Genomic DNA, 23,377 nt, shown 5'->3' on the forward strand with positions numbered 1-23,377 from the left:
ATGGCAACGGCACACTCAAGTTATATCAACTTATTTTATGCTGCCACCAACACAGAGTACAAATGCAGTACAGCATAATACTCATTTTCACTTGAGTTAAGTGAGGAAAGTCCTGCTAAGTGCCTTTCCCAAGGGCACAAGATCGGTGACATGTCAGGACTCGAACCCTCTTGGTTCCGAGTCGAGCACTCTGCCGCTACGCCACACGACAAATAGATGTGTTGCAAAGACAGTGCTGAATGGAGGCCTGGGGGCCTGATCTGCTTTAATCTTCTGCTCTGTGCACGTCACAAAAGAGAACTCGCTGCCTTGCTCAGATGTTTGAGTTAAGCTCCTACCATTAAGCACCGTTCAAAGCCTAAACCCCTGACCACAACCCGCCGTACGTGCTTTTTGTCCGTACGTTTTTTGGGAGGCTACGTCTGCTCCTTTTTTTCTGAAACGTGTGGAAGGAGTGGCGTCTACGCACGTCACTCGCACGGTTGCGCAAGGTGTAAGAGTGTGGTGTGCACGCCACGTCTGGCCGTGAGCGGTTGTGTGCATCGTTCGTTGCGCAAGAGGTAAGTGAGTTGTACGTGCTTACAACGTACGATCTCTGTGCGATTGCAACTTTACCGTAAGGAGGCCGTACTCACACGTGCTTCTTACGCACGGTACGCACGGGGCACGCGCGTCACTCGTACTCGCACGCACGGGTGGTGAATCCGCAGACCGCACGTGGAAAAAGTTTTACATGCACTTAAAGTTCTACGGCGTGTCTGCGTGCTCCCAAATCCGCAGGATTCCGAACGGTGGCGGTACTCACCACACACGGATGCCCTACGTTTGCCCACGTTCTTGCACGTAGACAGCACGCAGAAGCACGTACGGTGGATTGTGACCAGGCCTTAAAGCACCATTCAAAGCCTAATAGGCTACAGAGAGAGAGAGAGACGATTGTACCAATTTAGGGTGATATTCATTCATTCATCCACCCATGCATTTATTTATTCATTTAAGCACCTTTCTGTAGCCTAATAGGCTACAGATGGTTAAATGGTTTTTATTGTCCAAACAGTACCCGTGCAGTCGCAGCCTTTATACGGCTGAATTGGTGCAGGGTATCACATAATAATCAATACAAATCACAACAATTACAACAATCAAATAATACAAATAATGCACATATTTGTTCCACAATCATTTTTGTGGAACTGTCGCAAGGGTCTGTGCGGCTGCCATTCGGCGCCACAAGGTGACCTCAATACGACTTTCCCCAACCGAAGTTAGGTACCCATTCACACCTGGGTGAAGTGAGGAAATTCGTGTAAAGTGCCTTTCCCAAGGGCACAACGTCGGGGCGCATGTTCAGACGTGTCCCGGGTACGACTCGGAATCGAACCCGGGTCTCCCGGTTCACAGTCGATTGCTCTAACCACTACACCACCCGACGCCACAAAATAATTTATTTATGGTTTCATCAATTCATTCATTCACCCATTCATTCATTCACTCACTCATTCATTCACTCACTCACTCATTTATTTATCCATTGATTCATTCATTCATTCACTTATTCAGCCGTTTATTCATTCATTATTATAACTCATTCAGTCAGTCAGATCAGTCAGTCATTCAGTCATATATAGAGTTTTAGTCTACACTCCTTGTAACAGAAGCAATTAGTTAATTACCCAGTTTTGTGTGGAATTGAATATGATTGATCAACTGGAAATATGACATTTTAAGGCTGTGTGCAGAGAATTGTACAATTTTGTTCCATTCTTACGTGAACATTTATTCTTGAATTGACTAAATGTAAACAGCAACAGTGACCTGACTGTATAAGTCGAGAGGTTGTGCACAAGTAGCCTGACTAAATCTGCGCTCCTAGCGGCCGGCGGCTGGTGTAATACCGGGCCGGCCGCTAGGAGCGCAGATTTAGTCAGGCTAGTGCACAAGAAACCCATTACCGATACGCCATCTTACAAAAGCACTAAAAAAGAGCATGCTAAGGAGACTAGGCCATTGTAAAGTCAGAACTGTAAGTTTGTATGCGTATGGTCATAATTGATTGACTGTAATTGCAGACTCAAGTTCAAATTCACTTGGTAACTTTCAGGTTGAACCAACCAACATGGCGGATATACATGCACCTACGTCATAGTTACGTGAGTTCAAATACACCTGGCCGTGTTGACCAGACAAAACGGTGTAGCGCATTTAATGCCATAACCAACACCGGACTAAAACACATTACCAATAGACTTACACCAACCAGTGAGGTTTTCTTGTACAATATTAACGAGTTATTCACACTATCTTTTAGACATTTTGTGGGCTTATAACCACATCTACTTTATTGGCTTGAAGCAAGTGCTTCAAAGTTGTCATGAAAACTTGTAGCATTTTCACGAGGGCAAGGTTTACTAAGACGATGCACGCCCCGTGTCACGCTGACGTGGTACTGCAGCGGCAGGTGGCGCTGTGACGTTTACCCGACGTGGATACAGTCCACAGGGAAGCGGGGAGACATCATGAGCATTGAGCCTGGCTCCGGACACGCTGTGGAGAAAAAACAACTATTTCAACATCAACTTCACTTTTCTAGGAATCTCGAAATTGTATGGTATGGCTATTTAATAAGTCTAATCAATCAATCAATCAATCATTCAAGAATAAACTGAGTATCCATTGCGATAGAAACCTCTACCAGCAACCTTTCCGATCGCAATCTTTACACTACAGAGATTCCAATCCCTCTCTATCTGTCTGTGTGTGTGTGTGTGTCTGTCTCTGTCTGTCTCTGTCTATCGGTCTGTCTGTTTCTGTCTGTCTGTCTCTCTCTGTCTGCCTGTCAGTGTTTCTGCCTGTCAGTCTGTGTCTGTCAGTCTGTGTCTGTGTCTGTCTGTCTGTCTCTGTCTGTCTGTCTCTGTCTGTCTCTGTCTGCCTGCCTGTCTCTGTCTGTCTGTCTGTCTCAAAGTGTCTGCCTGTCTGTCTCTGTCTACCTCTGTCTGTTTGTCTCTGTCTGTCTCTGCCTGTTTGTCTCTAGCTGTCTGTCTCTGTCTGTCTGTCTGTCTGTCTGTCTCTGCCTGTCTGTCTGCCTGTCTGTCTCTGCCTGTCGGTCTGTCTTTGCCTGCCCGTCTCTCTCTGTCTGTTTCTGTCTATCTGTCTGTCTCTGTCTGTCTGTCTCTGTCTGTCGGTCTCTATATATCTGTCTCAGCTGTCTGTCTGTCTCTGAATCTGCCTGTTTGTCTCTGTCTGTCTCTGCTTGTCTGCCTATTTCTGTCTTTGTCTGTATGCATCTGTCTGTCTGTCTCTGTCTGTCTCTGCCTGTCTGTCTCTGCCTGTCTGCCTATGTATGTCTTTGTCTGTCTGTCTCTGTCTTTTTCTGTCGGTTTGTCTGTCTATCTCTGTCTGTCTCCGCCTGCCTGTCTGTCTCTCTCTCTCTGAGAGGAGAGAGAGGGGGGGGGAGGTGAGAGATAGATAGAGGTCTAGTTTCGAGAGCCACTCCTCCAGCACTTGAGATAACCTACCACTAACACTTATCGAAAAGAATAGGACAAACAAACAAACAAACAAACAAACAAATGTACCCTTGTGGCATCTCCGTCCGTAAAAGCCCGTGTTGGAACACAGACAGGCGTACTGCTTCCCCTTCTGAGAACAGCGTCCGCCATTCTTACATGGGTTCGGGTTGCAGACGTCACCTGGAAGTAAATTGTATGAATGGATAAGAATATAGAATATGAACAACCAAATTGAACAATTAAAAGTGCAAATGCGGCAAAGGGTCTCATTTAGTGGGGCAGATAACTGAAATAATCTTTCACTTTGTGATACAAGCACCAAACTTGGTACAAATACTCATGAGACATTACTCTTTTGAAAAAGTACGCGTTAGAACTGCAGGGGCATTTTTTGCCGGTGCAAAAATTTGCTCCAAGGGCGCTTTTTGGTACTGCAGCCGACGTTCCGAAGCAAAAAAGCGCCCTTGAAGCAAATTTTTGCACCGGCAAAAAACGCCCCTCCAGGTCCAACGCAAGCAGCTAGAGACACCAAATTTACGTCACTTCTTCCTTACTTTAACAACAGCTTTCTACCACATAAAAATCATGACTGTAGCATGTTTACAACAGGAGATACAAAGCCCAGAAGGTCGCCTGCAGTACCAAAAAGCAAGAGTCAAATCAAGTGGCCCGCGTACTTTTTCAAAAGAGTAATGTCTCATGAGTATTTGTACCAAGTTTGGTGCTTGTATCAAGTGAAAGATTCCTCCAAAATTTGATGTTATCTGCCCCACTAATTCATGAGACCCATGCGTTAATGTCTGTTTTTCATGACCAATTTCCTAATATTCCTACAATAAATCTATTGATTTCGATCATTCTATGCTGAGCACATTAAAAAAATTGCCAACGATGTCTAAACACACAATCCCTTTTTATGGCAGTTACAAACTGCACCTATCTGCTGATGAAGACTGAGCGATTCAGTTGAAAATGTCTGGTGAGTCAATTTCTTTTTGAGATGGAGAACAGTTTATTTTTTCTTCAGGAAAGATCCTGTGAATGTACAATAGAAAAACCAACTTGCACGTACTGAATAGGTCCTTCATGCATTCTCTGTCGCTCTTGAACTTGTAGGGGTTGTCGCAGGCGGTGACCTTGCCACATTCACAGTACTTGCGGCCCTCTGCTACCCGGCACCCCTTCCACACCTTCTCCTCCTGGTCACCCTTACACGGGTTCTTAGTGTCGTTCTCACGAGGTGCGGCCAGGGACAGACCTGGACATGGGTGTTGGGAGAGAAAGGGTTAAAGGCATCCAACTCAATTTCACGACGGATATATATTCACTCATACTTGGTCCGAGGATGGGCCAACATCAAATTAACACGAAACTCCGCTTAAAATTGTATGCCTTGCCGCAATTGTCACAAAATGGGCAACTTTTTAACTTTAAAAAAATTCGGTCGTTTTTGAGACGATTTTTCTTTCGTTCTTTCTGTTTCTTATTTTTCTCCCAGCATTTTCCCCTGTCTAAACCACTTCGAGTTGGGAAGGTCCAGTTGTGATTACAATACAGGAAAATGCATGAAACTAGACTTCCTTTCCATTTAACTCTCTTGTCCTTAAAATATTGGATGCGGATGCAGGAATTAAGCAGTGAAGATTAAGTATCCTCACACGATGTCATTTCTTTTCTATTTTGATGAGACATCCTCATCTTCAAGCTTCTCCACCTCAATTATAAGACTTGGCCATTGCGCACTTTACTACTCATGCATGGCAAACTTTTCTGTGGAATTGCTATAGCTGGCACTGGTTTCAATGCCTTAAGCACACGTCTAACTCCGTGTGAACTCGACTGAGTTGGATACAAGCCATTGGCAACAACTACAGAGGGCAGGAGGGCAACAATGCCAACGTCACACCGGACATTCTTTAAATGGTCCTTTGCTTGATAGAATCGCCAGTATCCAGATCCGTGCAGAGACTACATATAGTTTTTTTGTCTTAGGCCGCACTGACTGAATTTTGTGGTTAGCATCCTCTGAAGACCCCCAAAGTAGTGCGCGCGGGCGTATAAAAAATTCCAGCCAAAAAAATGCTGCTAAACCACAGAAATCTGCGAGCGGTATTATGATTTTGCGGTAGTAGCGACGTAATTCGTTACTCGAGCTCGTTATTGATGAGAATTTCACTCTTGTGACATGTGTTACCATCATTATGTTAATGTGAGGGAATTTAATGATGAAATGTTTAAATGAAACATTGGACGTTCACATGTAGAATATAATTTGAGTTGAGTTTAAAAAAAAACAAAAATCAAAACATATGAAACTAATTTTCAACCTCATATTTAAACCATTTACAAAATCAAACCTCCAACTTTTTGTTTTCACTTTTACACCATGACCTTTTATTTTTGCGAAACTTGTCGTATTCGTAGTATAGCAATACTATTCGTAAACATATGGCAAAGTATTGTACTATTATTATAGTATTGTAAATAAATCGCCATATGTGTAAGTTAAAAAAAAAAGCTGAACATGTACATGTCACCACTACTAAGGAAAACAGAATGGTCTGGCATGTTAACTACTACCCCCACACTTCCGTTACTCCGGAACTGGCTTCCTGGTGCATGTTTGGGCCTCCTCAGAGGTCAAATTCTCACGAACGCAAGTCTGTCAGGTGAAAGATGAGGGCCTGCATGGGGGTGGGGTGGGGGTGGCGGTCCCAACAACGCTCTACGCTAAATTTTGAGAGCTGGCTACGTATTACGCTGAATTCAAGATGCCTCCCTCATTGCGCTTTACGATAAATTCCGGGTAGCTACAACGCATTACGTAAAATAAAATGACGAATTACGCTCTACGCAAAATGCGTCAATTACACTGTACGTTGAATTAAAGCGGTCCGTCTATGCTCCATGTAGAATTCTAATTTTAAAAAACGGCATGAAGGCCCCCATAGATGGATAATACACGGCTCTTAGTGGGAAATGTGCAGATGTTGGTACATTGGCGCGCCAAATCCGTGTGTTTTTGACATACATTTAGACACATTAGCCTTAGAGGGAAGTTTTCTAAAGTGCCTTCACCAAGGGGCATATAGTGAGTATCGAACCCGGACCTCTTGGTTATAAGTCCAGCGCTCTAACCGTTGCGCCACGAACGCCACAAGACCGGCGTCAGTTGAATGGATTATTCTAAACTCCAAGCAGATGTGGTCTCGCTAATGTTTTGCTCGTGTTTCCTACATTTTGAATATCTTTCTTTCAATTCACTTCTCATCATAGCATCATAGAAACGGATCACTATAAAACGAATTATCCTCCCTTCAAGGTTTTTAAACTAACGCTTCTGACGTTCCAGCATCACCTGCTAGGGACCGAAACTCACGTCACTTCTTCCCGAGCTGCATGTGTATTTACCACCGAAAATTCGTGACCCCAGTATGTCTCGATCATGGGATATGGAAACCGGACGTACCGTTGCAATACCGTAACAAGCCGCGAGGAGTCCGAAATCTAATCATTTCTAGGTCTTATGAAGACACCCACACTAGCCAAGCTTCATGACAATCCATAGATTCTTGATCTATCGTTCTTGAGTTATCGTGCTAAACCACATTGCACAAATGTCTTGGCTTGGCTCCACTAATACACGCATATATAAGCACATACATACAATACACACGAACACACACACACACACACACACACACACACACAAACACACATACATGTACATACATACAGACAGACATACACATAAACACAAACACACACACACACACACACACACACACACACAAATACATACAGACATACATAAACACATACATGTACATACACATGCATATACGCATACATGCACATATACATACATAAATACATACATACACACATACATAAGCACATAAATACAGACACACATACATGCATACACACACGCACACGCATACATAAACACAAACGCTAGCAAAACATAATCTTAAGCTTATGGCGAAGGTAACAAAAATAAATCTCTACAAAACACGGGTATTGTACAATGTTGAGAGAAAAGAAGAACCTCTTAAAATTAAATGTACCAGAATATCATCTGAAAAATCATCCAATTCAGTATGAAGCCAATCAGTACTAGTGTTTTCGTCTTTTCAAGTTGCCAGAGGGATTGTCGCCCCACACATGATATGTTTGACATTTGACAAGGACAAGCGCTGGCCCGTATAGTAGACTGCGTCACGCCCTATAGAATGCCAAACATCATAAACAGTCTCTGTGAGACATAAATACACAGACTGTGTGCACAGCCCGGGCCCCACGATTGAAAACAAGCGCCCATGTTACCTTCATACTCATTATCCAAACTAGCTAGCCTCCGTAGCAGGCTTATAGAACTGGGGGTTTGGCGGTCTTCGGGTTTTCTGATTAGCCCAGTTCTAAAATTAAACCAGACCGGCTATGTTGTCTATATGCAATCAGAAAATAGCACATAAGAGCTTCCAAAGACCATGAAGACCCTCAAAATCCCCAATTTTTGGCATGCTATGGAGGCTAATCCAAACGGTAAAGAGATGAACTCACAGACGGTTCCGAGTAACAGTAACACAGCGAGCGTCCATGTTGATGCCATGGTGTTCATCTGTATATATCCTGCCGTCAGACACAATATTCAGGGAAGGAAGCTTGCTGGGAGCTCTGCACAATCTAGATAAAGAACAGCGCGGGAGGGTCAAGGTACTGTTGTTTAGTCAGGGGGGCACACTCACGCTAAGACAGAGAAATTCTTTACATTCAATCCAGACAAAATATACGGATACTAGCAATGTATCGTTGAGAAGCTAGACTAACAAATTCCATGCATAAAGCACCATTGGATTTAAAAATTTCAAAGCCGCCAGTGTGTATGAACTGTGAAATTCTTATGCATGGTTGTGGCATTTTCGTTGTACACTATACATGGCCCCTGATACACTACATCAAGAATAGCATGTTTTCTCCACAATTCTACATTTCAATACTGCTTTGTCGTAGCAAAATCTGTGATGGCGTTGGAACATGGGTATACATGTATATACATCACAATGGAAACGTCATGGAATCTTGTATGGTTTTGAGCATCTACATGGCTATTTAAATAAATACGGTTCGTTTAACAATCTGTAATGTAAGCAACAGCATCGCTATTTATGCTAACGTTATTTGTAGTGATAATCACAGAATACTAACCTTGAATATCCTCTCTGTCGTTGTGTGTGAAGACTGTGACGGATAAGATATTTATGAAGTCTTAGAACATGTACGCTAGGCTGGGTCAGATTCCTCTTGGGTATGTGATAAACAGGGCGGCTGAAAATAGTTCAGGGCGATACCATTACGGGATAAAACCCAGGGGAGGACAGCATCATGAACGAATCTCCAACACTTCAACATCCCAGGGTAGTTTGTCCAATGATTGTTTGCGAAATAATAATTGATAAGTGTTATAATTATTATGTTTCGCCTGGCTGTAATTAATCTGGAGGGTACATCTTATCACAAGACGTGGTGACGGCACACTCAAGTTTTGTTATATTATATTAATGCCCCCACCAACACAGGGGACAATACAATACTCATTTTCACCTGAGCGAAGTGAGGAAAGTCGTGTAAAGTGCCTTTCCCAAGGGCACAAGATCGGTGGCATGTCAGGACTCGAACCGGGACCTCTTGATTCCGAGTCGAGCACTCTGCTGCTACGCCACACGACCCCACGTTTAGCTCTTCGCGGTAGTTTTCTTTATTTTTAAAATCAACTGTAAAATAACGTTAGCCGCACAAAATAAAACGCTTTTAGCTGTATGTATCTTCTGGGAGGGGAGTTTTTACTCACGCGAGGTCTCATGTATTTTCAAACGTCTTGTAAAATATATTTTTTTCCATTGTAAAAGTGGCTGCGAGAATATAAGTTGTACCTAACCTAAGTTCGCAGTCACTTAGGCAATGTCCTTTCATTTGCATTTATCTTTGTGTTTCTGAATAATAATAAAAAAATTGCTTCATAATGTTTTCTACCAATACAGATGAACTTTCTACATTTATAAGGTTGCATGAGAAACCACTTTTAGGCCACACCAATTTAATTTGTTGGTTCTCGATTTTTGAGAAAAAAATATAAAGCGACAGGGCGAAAAAAAAAAACAGGTCTAGGCATCCTATTATAGCCCCAAATGCTACGGTAGGAGCCATGAAGTCAACACAAAAGGCTGGGTTAATATTTAAATTTTGACCTTTTAATCAAACCACTGCATTGATAGATGGAAAAAAATGTAATAGCTAGGAAGAAAAAGGACTTTCCTCAACTGCTGGGGGCTAAATATGAGCATTTTTGAGTTAATTCAGACCAGAAACTTTTTTTTGTTGCAAATCAGAAAAGAATGAAGAGGCGAATCCGAGAACCAATAAATTAAATTGGTGTGGCCATACAGAAGGCGTGAAGAAAGCTACAATTTCGTGAAACAGCAAAGATGAGACAAACAATGAGACATGAAGCATCACTGCTTTTACTGGATTGGCAAAAAAAGACTGCACCATTGGCTGAACAAAACACCATTAAAACCTGGTGTTACCAACTCACTGATTGGCTAGGCTCAAACATTCTTCTCTCCCCACCAACCAATCAGCAATGAACATCTGACATCTCTGCAAAGACAAAATTCCTGTACTCTCAATACCAGAGTAAAAACAGACAGTTAATAATTAATACGTGTATATAGCAGCTGAGTTCAATAACATTGCTGGTATGAAAATTCATTTTCTTCAAAATGTTACCCCAGCCATCATATTTCGACACAAGTCTTCATGTTCATCACTACTTTGAAAGACTGAAGCAAAAAAAAAAATGGTACTGTTACAATGTACATCTTGCAAGTTAAGTCATACATGTGTACATGTACATGTAAGCTACTTTAATATGTCATTGTTAACATGTTTCATAATGATTTTAATTACCTTTTCTGGATGGTAAAATTTCATAGAATTGGTTCTATTTTCTCAGCCTGGGTGCCAGTCATTTTGTGATGGGGCTCCATGCACTGGCAGTTGGGTTAGGGAGTGCAAGGTGCTCTGTTACAAGATGGATGGCACCCAGGCTAGTATTTTCTTGCAGTAGGGCCACACCGACTTAATCTTATGGATGACATCGATTTTCGCCTGTTTAAAAAAAAAAAAGATCATGTTTACTGAGGCTCTGTCCTGGCTGGAAAAACTGTAACTCCTTTAACTGTTGGGACCAAAATATGAGCATTTTGGAGTTGATTCAGAGGCTGAAATGTTTTTTTTTTTTTCAGAAAAAAATGAAATGGGTGAGTCCGTGAACCAACAAATTAAATCGGTGTGGCCTTAGGCCACTAATAAGCATAATTTTATGATTAGTGGAACTTGATACAATAATGTGCGATTAGTGTGATTAGGTATTTTGGACCTGTACATAATCAATTTTTGCAGTACAGTACCTGTACTGAGTATCAGTACACAGCTCTAGACAGGGATCCTGTTGCAGATCCTTGCCTTGTTAAATTTGTCATTTAACCTCTCTGAAAATCCAACCAAAAAAATGAACCAATGTGGCCCAAACCATGTGGTCATTAGACATGTATACATGTATTTAGCAGCTACAGAAACTACTACCACCCAAATGGCCAAATGGAATCATCATTTTGTACAATCCAAACGGATATTTATTAAGACACGATACAACGTACTTGCAAAGTAATATTCCATATGATCTATGATAAACATTAGCATAAATTATAACTCTGCAATACCATATTTTACATAAATATATACCAGTATCTCAGAGTCTCAACAGAGACCTGAGTATCAAACTTCAAAATGGAGCAATCTCTATATTTCACCTTCCAGCCAGTTACATTTTTAGCATTGAGAACTTTCTAGTTGTGGTGATTTGAAAATGTGGATACTACATTGTTCAATTGCAAGCTGGTTTGCAGTTTTAATTCGCAGAGCATTAGATCACTGGCCAGGGATATCATTGTATGTTTGAAATGTTTAGAACTACTGTAGAACAACATGTCTTTCCACTTCCACGCTACCTTAAAATATATTTTAGTACAATTCAGAACCTTGAATGCAACCTTTGAATGCAAAAATGTCAAGTTGAACAGTGAATTACTGTTAGTAATGCCAAGGACATTGTGTCTGTGTATAATGTCCTTGGTAATGCGAATTAAAAGCCAGGTCATAGTTCATACATTCCATCACGTTTGAATCTCCTGCATCTGAATCTGCAACTACTTTCACCTCTGATGTGTTCTGAACGCTTTATAAGGAAAATGAGAGTTGTACTTGTAGTTAATATAATCAATAACATAAAAACATTTTCACAACAGACCTCTTTACATCGAGAACCCTAGTTCTCTTTGCCATACATGTAAGCTTTAAAATCTCATCACATGACTAAACTACAGTAACTGTTGTAATTTATAATATTAACCATGAATACAAAAAATAACTATTACAAGCAATGCCCAATTCATAATTCATACAAAATAAAAGAACACAAATCCCTCCACAAACAAGTCCAGCATGTTACAGCAGTGAAAGCCCTACAAGTTCAAGATAATTCAAGGCAAGGTTGATGTATTTAGAGTAGTTTCAGTATTACAAGCTCACTGTACATGTACATGTATGTAACAATAGTACATGTGTATCTGTGAGAGTGAACAGAATTGAATACCTGGAATTTTGCAGCTAGAGAACAAGAACAAGCACTAAGTCTTCTTTTTGACACCGGGACTAGACTGACCTACACGGCCTAGCTGTTTTCCTCATCCATTTTTCTTTCAACCTATTTTCTTACCCAAAGACACTGAACATTGTTTCATTGTAAATATTTACTCCTTCCTAACAACAATTTGATAGAAACAGTTCATTCGAGGAACCTGGATTTTGTACACTAACCTGGCAACGGTTACGTAAATACTGCCAGAGTTTGGAGCAACATTTGGCAAGAAGCCTTTAGCGAGATTTTGTCCTTGCAGCTAGAGTTGCACGTTGTTGGTACGTTGTACTAGTCAGCGTTAGCTATCTGCCACACGATGAGATGGCTACGCTCTCCCTTTGATATGGAAGGCTTGGCCATGGGAGACATGTCACCGAACGCTCCTGTACCGGGTCCACTGGGGGCAGGCTCATCATCATCTTCATCACCTGGGAGAGGGCAAGGCAGTAAGACATGTTCAACTGTTCTTTTTTCTTTAATATGTGTATGTGAGTGTGCACGAGTGTGTGTGTGCTTGCTTGTACATGTAACGCTACATGTATATGTTTAAATTAATACTATTTGGCATCCAATGCAATTTCAGGGCAGTAAAACTACATGTAGGGTTTCGAAGTCAATGAAACCCAAAACAAATGCCCTGAAGAAGACTAAGTCTTTCATATACAGACCAGTATCTCTCTCTAACATAGACAAAAGTGTAGGATAAGGACGTCTCACTCTACGTCTCCCAGTGGGAAGCCACTGCACTAGTCTACCAGCTGGTTTGTTACTACGAACAACATGCCCTGCCAGGGCAAGTCTACGTTGTCGGACTACAGATGAAATGGGCGGGAGAGAGCCATGTGTAGAGTTGTTGATTTTGCCCAATTTTGCCGCTAAAAATTAAATTGCATGCCTTTAAGTTTAACTTGAATGTGTTGTAATAAAGAAGCATGAAGCATGTTGATACAGACCTACTCTGAAGTCGATGTAGCCCTCCCCACCACTGATGACTAACACGTTCTTACTGCTCCCTGCTGTTTTACTGGGTTCAGGCTGGGGTGTGGGCATGGCGGCACCCAAGGCTGCAGCAACGCCTACAACAACAACAAAAAATAAAAAATAAAAAACATGCATCAGACAAGTCCTGCCATACAGATTCCACAACATCTTTTAATTCTTTACTATAATATCATACTTAGTAAAACTGGTGTGGCCTTAGGTAATAAGATACTCAAGAAAACTGTTACTCAAGCTGATGGATAGATTTTGGAAACTCTCCGACGTTTCAACTAGCATTGTCACTTTTTGTGACAGTCACTTCTTGTCAGTGAGACAGCTGCTGAAGACAACAATGCTGCTTTGGTAATGTACCACTTTAAATGATCATGAAGCACATTGGGTCACCCCTACTATTCTTCTTGATATTAAAAACACCAAAAAAAAAACAGTAACTGTGACATTAGTTCAAAAATGATCATTTTTTTGTCATATTATAATGTCAAAGTAGGATTTGCAGTCTAGCAGCATTTTGCCATTGGAGATACCATTTGGAGTCTGTGAATTTTGAGACATTTATTTTGTACAGAGTCAGAACTACATTGTACGGTGACCCAAAAGGGACAATTTTTATTTTTATTCAATTTTCATTTTGGGTGGGTATAACTCTTCTATTTTCCACGGTGACTTCAATTTCCCAAATGAATAATATATTATTAAATATTGTCCCTTCAGGGCTTTTCAACTTCACTGAGTCTTCATATCACTTTGGATCAATGGGCAATAACTTAAATGAAATCTACAATTTACAAATCTTTACAATTTACAAATCTTTACAATTTACAAATCTTTACAATTTACAAATCTTTACAATTTACAAATCTTTACAATTTACAAATCTTTACAATTTACAAATCTAGCATCCTTATCTCTTATCCGTAGAGTCTGCAAGTCTACCGGACTGTGTTAACTACATCTATGTTAACACCCTGTCATGTTATCATAATAACTATATCACCACGAGCAATGAATGTACACTAACAACTGATACGTCAAGCATGTTCCATGTAACAGCATGGTCAGTGCTACCCATAACAACATGACCAGAAGGTGTAGCCACAATATTCCATTTGTCGGAGGTATGATATCGTGGAATTCAAGATTTGATATACAAAGAGTGCTGGGGGAAACAAGCAGTTGAATCAATGACCGAGGCTACAAGAAAAGCTACAGTCACTGCATTTCTGGTTAGTAGATGTAAATGGCAGGAGAAAAGACAGACCACCCTTACAGAGAGGAGTTAGTACTGAAGTCAGTCAACACCCTTTCATTCAAAAGCTATACCTTGTTTAGTTGCTAGGTCGGTGTAACTGATTTGCACTGCTATTTCTGCAGAAGAACAGCAGAAGAATTAAACACAGACAATAGTACAGAATCCTCCAAATTATACACCTGCTTATTCAAAGCACTGCAAGCTTCAGCAATATTTTATGTACATGTAGATCAGGGTAGAGAGAGGGATGGAATCCGTGATTCTACAGTTGGTAGAGATCCCCATTCAAGTCTCTAGCGGCAGTCAGAGTTTCCGTTAAGGCCTACAATGTACATGTATAGGAAAAAAAATGCTGTGTTTCCTGTTTCAGTCCTGAAAAGATTACGGTTGGTAAATATATATAACTGTTATAGGGATTATCTTAAGTTTTCTTTTTCTTTTTTTTTAGACTTTGGCCATCTCTATATAGTGATCCAACTTAATAAACAATACAGTTTGAAAGTAAAACTTGCGTGAGGACACTTATAGCTTCAATGTCAATGTTGGAAAACTGATTGTACAAATGTTTCATCACTCAGCTGTCAGATCATGGACTCCGAGGTAGAAAAGGTCAATCTATTCAGCTAAAAAAAATTATGTCCCTTGCAGGGGTCCACACAAAAAAGACTAGGGTTGGCAGGTTTTTCTAGGGTCAGTCTGGAAACAGAAAACACATTTTTTCCCTAGGCCTTAACAGAAACTCTGACTGCCGTTAGAGTCAGTTATTCTACCTGCAGAGATCATGATTAGAGTCTGGAACATTTAAGATATTCGATAATAGACTGTCACTTTTCAACTTTGATTTATGTCACTTTAGATATCAATTCAATTGACTTTAAATATGAGATTTGTAAAATAGAAACACCTTAATGTAATGTTTATTAAGCATAATGATGGGAGTCTGCTTACAAATATTTTGATGAGGATCTCTACTGGTAGAATCGCCAATTCTAACTGATCAGAGTCTCTACCTTGATATAATACATGTACATGTACATGTACATGGGCATGCTTTTCTCTTTGTTTCATTGGGTCACATTTAATCTTGTCATGTGTGCAAGAGGAAGAAGAAAAGGGTGTAAGACAGTATCTACAATTATAATTTAAAGTACCACCTGCAAGTCTACCAAATTAGCATTGTTGGTACAATGTTCAAGTATATGCAAAGTCTTCCAGAATTATAAAAAATGTATGGCTAGCCATAATTATAATGTCATGCCTACCTTCAGTAAAGCATTATGCTAGAGTACACAGGTATGTGCATAATATAATTGGCTGGTTTGTGTGTTATACTAATACATTATGGACATTACAAGAAACAAATTCTCAGTAATAAAAGTCTTGTTGACATAATGCTTTGTACATGTAGCTTCAATTCTTGTTACACTGTGTCCCTTATTATTATTATTTATAAGCATCTTGTTTTTTTGGCCCATCTTGCTTTCTTTTACTTGACTGAGCAGTATATGTCATTCATTAAAATATTTATTTAATTGATTTACTTTCTGTAGCATGTTGGCAGATACATGTACAACATGTAGTACTGCGCCTGCACGAAAACCATACTTAGTCTGTTAGCGTAGTGCATGTACAACTGGCATAGCACTTTGAGTTTGACAGAACATCTTGTTTAAGGTCATAAATATTATTATTTAAGGATGGCAAAATTCCCATCTGCAGTTTTCAAATGTTGTGTCAGAAAAGCTATGTTCATTCAACGGGCAAAATTCTGAATGCAATGTTGACAAAGCATCCAGTGGAGAACCAGCCAAAATCCAGGTTTTACACAGACACAGTATGTTCTGCTGACATGCTACTTTCTGTGGCCTTAGGCCACACACATCGATTTTTTGGATTGACATCCGCAAGCACATTGGATGGCAGAGGATGGCACCCAGGCTGCTGAAGCTCCACGGAACTCTAGCTCTCATCGTACGCAGTGCCGACTCATAAATTCCGCAAAAGGCCAGCATGTGGCAGCTTGTTGTACAATCACTATGTACTACCACAGCTTTGTATTCCTGTGGTTTTTTTGGGCTGTAATTTTTTCAAATTTGCCTGTTCGCACTACATGTTAGTTTGGGGGTCTTTAGAGGATGTCATCCATAAAATTAAGCCAGTGTGGATTTACATGTACCATCTACAAAAAAAAAAAACAAAAAAAACAACAGAAATCCACAGCTGTAAAATGCTTCCTACCTGGCACTGCTGCAAAGAACTTGACGGCGTCTCTGTGCCCGTGGAAGGACAGTTGGGCGTGGGCCATGGAGCAGTACGGGATGAAGCTGCCAGGTGTCACCGTGTCCGAGTTAGCGTCGCTGTACACCCTGATGACCCCACCAGGACGGCTGACCGATGCCGCGGCTGGAGGACCACTTGGTTTGTTACCTACAGGAAGACGTGTACATGGGGTAATTATTACCTCCAGGGGAGGAGACATCCTTCCGCGGAAGGATTTTGTGAGAGAATTAGATTTTCATGTTTGCAGCTGTTTCTCGCGTTTGGGTGGACGGATTCTTTTGAGACTCTGTATATGTTTTGCTATTGGGCTGCAGATGATGCACGTTCTTTTGTTTTTATTGTATATGTGTTTTCAGGCGTGGAAATGGTGCCTTTTGGTGGCCCCAGAACACCGCTTTGAACGTGAAAGTGGTCGCGACCGTTGACCTTTGGCGTGTATTAGGTATTGTCGGTCTCGTCCTCGAAGGTGACCCCTCGCACAGAGGGGTGTCCGGTCTCTATAAATTCTTTGTTTAAAACCCTATATAAAAATATACAAGCCCGGAGGTATAAAATCTCAGCTTTTACTTGTTACATTGTATTTCATTGTATAATAAAGGAACCGATACATTGGTGAAGGCTAGACATCCAGCAAAACATTACTTAACATACATATATATATTAGATATTATTAAGTCAAACTCTATTCCAGTAACTGGATAAATTACGGAGAAAACTTCTGGACAGTTCTACTGGAGTTTAAGGAGGCCATCTTCAAATGAATCTAAATGTACGACTACGATGGTACATGTATGGCCACCTCCAAAGAATGCACAGTGACAAATGGCCTAGGACGATCCTCACAATGGATGTGGAAGGCCCAAACCCCCGCGGTCGGCCAAAGAAGAAATGGTTTGACAAGGTACATAAACACTATCTTATAGGAACAAAGTTATAACATGACATGACTGCACATGCAATATATGTAATATAATATAATGTACAACTGGTAATATTACATTCTGGTTTTAGTACCAATAATATTATTCGTAAAAAATTGTGACAGTCAGGACAAGTCAAGGAATAGCAGACTAAATTCCATGCTACAACAATTACAAACTATAACATGCAACACTATCAATTTGGACATGTAAATGATCAGCATATTTAAAAAGCTCCAAAAAGTAAGCATTTTTTCAAAAAGCAAGCAAAGCCAGGGAGAAAAGCAAGCTGGAGGATGCAGAAGCGGAATGGTTCTTTCAGGGAACTTACTTGCCGGTATTGCAGGAGGGGCAGTGCTAACTGCAAGTAAATATAATTCACAGAATCAGTGACACATTGAAAGGAAAGGAAATCAGGAGAAACAAAGGGCTCTGCCCCTGAGGCCTCGCCAAAAAGGCAGGAAAGACTGAGTACTAAGCACGTCAGCAGAATGTACTGCGCCTGCGCAGAACCCTGGATTTTCACGGTTTTTGTGGCATTTTTGGTCAACATTGCATCAGAATTTTGCCTGTTGCAGAAGCTATCTTTTCCAACATAACATTTGCAAACTACTGTCGGAATGCTAACCTTATATGGGCAAATACAACCTTATATAAGATGTTCTGCCGAAGTGCTATATGTACATTACACATTACAGGTTTTGCGCAGTTGCTGTACGTTCTGCCGACGTGCTGACTGAGTAGAAGTGTTAGATGTTGTGTACGTACTCTCTGTGAGAGGGATGGAGATGATGACACCGTTCCCTGTCCCCACCCACAGTCTGTTACAGGAGATGAGCAGGGCTGTGATCCGCACAAACGAGAAACCCAGCTTCCCAGTACCTGGAGAAAACAATAATATTAACATTAAACCATAAACCGTCAGTAGTTTCATCAGGTTGGTCCAAAACAAAAGCCACATGGTGTCCTTTTAATTTTTGGATAGTGCCTACAGGACATGTACTGTACATTTGTAAATAGCTAAAGCCAGCCTATGATTCAAAACAAGTGACTTTTTTCAGTCAGTCACATTCAGGTATTTGATATGTTTAATTAAAATACCTACAAACATATTTGCGTGACCCAATGCACCCAGTATTTCGAGCCCTGCCTGGTCATGCCTTATTTACCTAGCGTCTTGCTGACTTACCTAGCATCTTGCTGACTTACCTAGCATCTTGCTGACTTAGCATCTTGCTGACTTACCTAGCATCTTGCTGACTTACCTAGCATCTTGCTGACTTAGCATCTTGCTGACTTACCTAGCATCTTGCTGACTTAGCATCTTGCTGACTTACCTAGCATCTTGCTGACGTAAGGTTCTATGTCCACGTCCTGCAGGTGCTGGTGCGTGTGTGCGTGGTACAGCCGCAGGGTGCTGTCCAGTCGGATGGACACCCACACACCGTCTCCCACCCACGCCAGCTGCCGCACCTGGCTCTCCTTCCTCGGGTGAGCATCAAACGTCTTCTGCAACAAGCAAGGGACAAGAGACGTTAACATGCAAACCTGTAGTTAGGCTGTGAATAGTTTCATCAGGTTGGTAGGTTACTCTTTTTACACAACCAAGACTTAATGTTTTAACAGTTCTTTTTTATAACAGTAAGTTTATTCATACAACAAACAGCCTTGCTGCCTGTACAAAACATGCTGAAGTGGAGGATCACATACCTTCGCCAATTGAACAGTAATTAATCTTTATGACTGAAAAATTACATATTATTCCCCCAGATTATGCACATATGATCCTCATTTCAATAAATCATATCAGTTGAAATCAGATCATATTCTCCACCAAAATGCAATTCTAGCATTTCCTCAAATTATGCAAATAAGGTCCTTATTTGAATAAGTTATGTTGAATGATGTTTGCCTTCAGTAAATTTTCAAATACCTAATGAAATTCCAGGCAGTTACCATTGCTGAATTACAACAGTTTCTCATTAATTATGCAAATTAATTCTTAATTTACATAATCAATATCTGTCTATGTTTCTCTTGTTCTCAATTACATGTACATAATGCTACAAGTGCGGTGGGTTCTTTAACATGAGCCTACCTCAATCTTGAGAGTCTTGGGCTGCACGACGTGTATCTTGTTACGATAGCCGCACCAGACTTTGTCGTACACCACCACCATGCAGCGGATGGAGTGGTGTGGCTTCCCAAGGTCCAGCAGGTGGTAGTTGGTCAAGTCCCACTGACCATCTGCCAAACAAAACAGTCACAAGGCCAACAGATAATAACTATGTTCCTACCCTAACACATTCAAGCTATTACAAAGTTTATCTTCCATGCAATTCTAAGTCTCTGTCATACAATGATTTATTTATGTTAGTTCTTTCCCCCTTAATCTAGTCTCCACATCAAGGTTCCTTAATGTAGTATATGGATGGCTTCTCATTTTAGCTTCTGGAGACCAGAAGAGAAGTTTACTGGCTGGCTCATCATTGTGAGGTACATGTAAATGGCCAGCAAGGCAAAGCCTGTGCTTATTTCCCTCTCGTAAACATTTATATTTATTATGTCTTTCAGTAAAGTAAACACAAAAGCTCGAACCCCTCAGGTTGCTTAATTTTTCTTCTGCAACAGTCTGCAAAATGCAGACTTAAGATGGGTATTTCTAATACTGATCGAGAAGGGTCTCTGTCAGATATCTACTACTACATATGTGTGCAGATGGGAAGTTACATTATTCCAGGATCTCTACTGTATAGCAATACATTATACATGACTGTACATGTACAAAGAGGCTGAATGAGTGCCTGGTTAGGTAAGATGACCCTACCTGCTGCTCTGTGGAACACTGCCAGAGTTCCATCTGCCAGGGCTACCAGGACGCGGCCTTTTACATGGCTGTAAAATAATATTTCCGTAAGTTTGCAGCATCTGTCTAAGGAATTTCATAGCACCATTATGATAAAAAGTATGAGTTCCTAGTGTGCAAGAACATAGCACCAAATTAAAAGAGTGGAAATGATGGTGTGAGTGTGCTTCTTTCGAAAATTTGAATACCAGATTCAAACGTTAGAATATTCATGTTATTACAATTTTTAAGGACACCAACTTTTGCACTGCATTTTCTCGGGTGGGAAGGACATAAATAAAAGCAATATAACACGGTGTAATCCGCATCACCCTAATGGTGATACAGAAATTGTGGAATACACTTCTACAGTTGTATGTATATATTAAACTACCGGTAAGTAGAATTGTGCACACTTACACTATGCTGAGTACTGAGTCCTTCAGTTTAATGGAATGCAGGCATTTTCTCCACTGTGCCACAGATGAGTGCACATACAGACTGTAGAGGAAACACAATCATTGAATTTCATATGGATGAAAATGATCATAGAAATTTACAAAGTACAATATACCAGATACAGTTAAACCTTGTTCAGTACTATGGACACTACCATGTTTTATGTAGGGGTGTTTAGCAGTATGTGACGGTATTTCAGCACCAAGGACTCTACAATGTTTTATGTAGGGGTGTGCAGCAGTATGGGATGGTATTTCAGCACTAAGGACACTACCATGTTTTATGTAGGGGTGTGCAGCAGTATGGGATGGTATTTCAGCACCAAGGACTCTACCATGTTTTATGTAGGGGTGTGCAGCAGTATGGGATGGTATTTCAGCACCAAGGACTCTACCATGTTTTATGTAGGGGTGTGCAGCAGTATGGGATGGTATTTCAGCACCAAGGACTCTACCATGTTTTATGTAGGGGTGTGCAGCAGTATGGGATGGTATTTCAGCACCAAGGACACTACCATGTTTTATGTAGGGGTGCGCAGCAGTATGGGATGGTATTTCAGCACCATGGACACTACCATGTTTTATGCAAAAAGCATGGTGATAGGACAAGACAGGGAACAAAAAACCTGTAGCAAACTTTCCACCGGTTCTACAATAGACTGTCCCATTGACTAGAAGTGACCCAGCAGGTGCTACTTTACATTGCGCAAAGACTGTCATTCTGTCAAACTGTCTGATTCCATCCAGAGTTCTCTTTGTTCATTAAATATTGTGTCATAATTTGTGGTCTTTAGGCCACACTAATTTAATTTGTTGTTTCTCGGATTCGCCCTGTCCATTTTTTTCTGATTTGCCAAAAAAAAATTTTTTTTTTGTTCTAAATTAACAGCAAAATGCTCAATGAAAGACATATTTTGGCCCCAACGGTTGAAGAAAGTCCTTTTCTTCCTAGTTAAAGTTTTTCAATCTAACAGTGCATTTTTGTTTCATTAAAAGTTCAAAATCTATTGTTTTAATTATATGCCAGCCTGGTGTTCGCTTCATGGCTCATATTGAACCATTTCCAGCTATCAGGGGGCGCCTTGGCTTGTTTTTTTTTTTTCCCCGTCGCTTCATATTTTTTCTGAAAAAACTCTGAGAAACAATAAATTAAAATGGTGTGGCCTTAAGACGAGAACATTTTCTTTGCAGTGTCCCTACCATCCGTTCTGTGCTCCCAGCCACATGGTGGGGAGAACACTGCTCATCTTAGCCACCTCCGGCAGACCGGTTCCCTCCGGTATAGCCGCCATGCCGTCCTTAAACAGGGAGTTGGGGTCCTTAATGAGGCTGTCTCGTGGGGCAGGGGCAGTCTGGGTAAGAGGCACAGCAGTGTATTCTGGGCCGTCTCCACCTGCAGTGGCACCGAGCGGGTCTGCAAACTCATCTGGAACATCACAGTGTGCTGGTTAGGCCATGTTCATATATGGATGACATACAAAAAAAAGTTTTCAACCATGCTGTAAATCGTACAAAACAGTTGCAAAATGAGCAAAATTATACCTTTGTTGCAAAAAAAAATATTTAAAAATGATTCATAACAATGTGCATGTTGTATAATCATTGCTAAATTCAAACAAAAAAGACAAAAATGTAAATGAAAATTTATACGGCTGAATTGATGCAGGGTATCACATAATGATCAATACAAATCACAACAATCAAATAACACACATGATACACATATCTGTCGCAAGGCTCTGTGCGGCTGCCATTCGGCGTCACAAGGTGACCTCAATATGACTTTCCCCAACTGAAGTTAGGTACCCATTCAGACCTGGGTGGAGTGAGGAAAGTCCCCGGTTCATAGTTGAATGCTCTACCACTACGCCACCCGATGCCACGTTAATACATGGTGTATAACAAGCAGGATGGAAAGCATGACTTTAACCCTCACCCAACTCCCCAGGTCCAGCCTCCTCCTCTACCTCAGCCTCCTCCTGCTCACCCTGATCCCTCTTCTCCTCACCCTGCTCTGGAGTAACTCCCTCCTCCTCACCCTGCTCCGGAGTCACTCCCTCCACCTTAACCTGCACCATCTTCTCTCCTAGCACTGAAGGGGCCTGCTCCTGGGCTGGGGTGGGGATTTCTGTGGCTTCCTTTGCTATCTCTACAGGGCTCTCTACATCTTTGGTTCCTAAGAGGATAGCAAGCCTCCATTAGGCATCCAATTCTCACGGCAGCAAAAAAAGGATTTTCAATTTTCTAGCAATTCTTCTAATTTAGCATACTGATGTCTGTGAGGCAAAAATGCAATGTCGCTGACAGAAAAAAGGTTGCTTTTTTGTATTGTAGGCTAAATTTGAGATTC

General features: G+C 41.0%; 2 protein-coding genes across 12 annotated transcripts in view; both read right to left on the reverse strand.

The window, feature by feature from the left end:
- Positions 1-1,940: 1,940 nt before the first annotated feature.
- LOC109487857 (adhesive plaque matrix protein 2-like) lies at positions 1,941-8,855 on the reverse strand. Its single transcript, XM_019791958.1, has 5 exons — positions 8,721-8,855; positions 8,076-8,198; positions 4,582-4,767; positions 3,576-3,689; positions 1,941-2,544 (listed from the first exon to the last, which is right to left on the reverse strand). Exons 2-5 carry the CDS (start codon positions 8,131-8,133, stop codon positions 2,474-2,476), a joined length of 429 nt encoding a protein of 142 aa, XP_019647517.1. The 5' UTR covers positions 8,134-8,198; positions 8,721-8,855; the 3' UTR covers positions 1,941-2,473.
- A 2,859-nt stretch (positions 8,856-11,714) lies between these two features.
- The window catches only part of LOC109487848 (C-Jun-amino-terminal kinase-interacting protein 4-like), a 35,466-nt gene continuing 23,803 nt past the window's right edge, over positions 11,715-23,377 (reverse strand). For 7 of the 11 annotated variants that reach the window (XM_019791948.1, XM_019791946.1, XM_019791944.1 and 4 more), the window contains 12 exons: positions 22,964-23,203; positions 22,228-22,453; positions 20,990-21,070; positions 20,552-20,619; positions 19,823-19,971; positions 19,062-19,233; positions 18,493-18,606; positions 18,056-18,085; positions 16,763-16,951; positions 14,596-14,640; positions 13,227-13,349; positions 11,715-12,701 (listed from right to left, as the gene is read on the reverse strand). In XM_019791948.1, the coding sequence (XP_019647507.1) occupies positions 12,562-12,701; positions 13,227-13,349; positions 14,596-14,640; positions 16,763-16,951; positions 18,056-18,085; positions 18,493-18,606; positions 19,062-19,233; positions 19,823-19,971; positions 20,552-20,619; positions 20,990-21,070; positions 22,228-22,453; positions 22,964-23,203 (1,577 nt within the window). In that variant the 3' untranslated portion in view covers positions 11,715-12,561. The remainder of the gene's footprint in view (positions 12,702-13,226; positions 13,350-14,595; positions 14,641-16,762; positions 16,952-18,055; positions 18,086-18,492; positions 18,607-19,061; positions 19,234-19,822; positions 19,972-20,551; positions 20,620-20,989; positions 21,071-22,227; positions 22,454-22,963; positions 23,204-23,377) is intronic. The other 4 variants (XM_019791949.1, XM_019791945.1, XM_019791947.1 and 1 more) reach the window with 3 other exon arrangements.

Source organism: Branchiostoma belcheri, unplaced genomic scaffold (genome assembly GCF_001625305.1).
Source record: "Branchiostoma belcheri isolate BF01 breed outbred unplaced genomic scaffold, Haploidv18h27 scaffold9, whole genome shotgun sequence".
NCBI classification, from domain to species: Eukaryota; Metazoa; Chordata; class Leptocardii; order Amphioxiformes; family Branchiostomatidae; genus Branchiostoma; species Branchiostoma belcheri.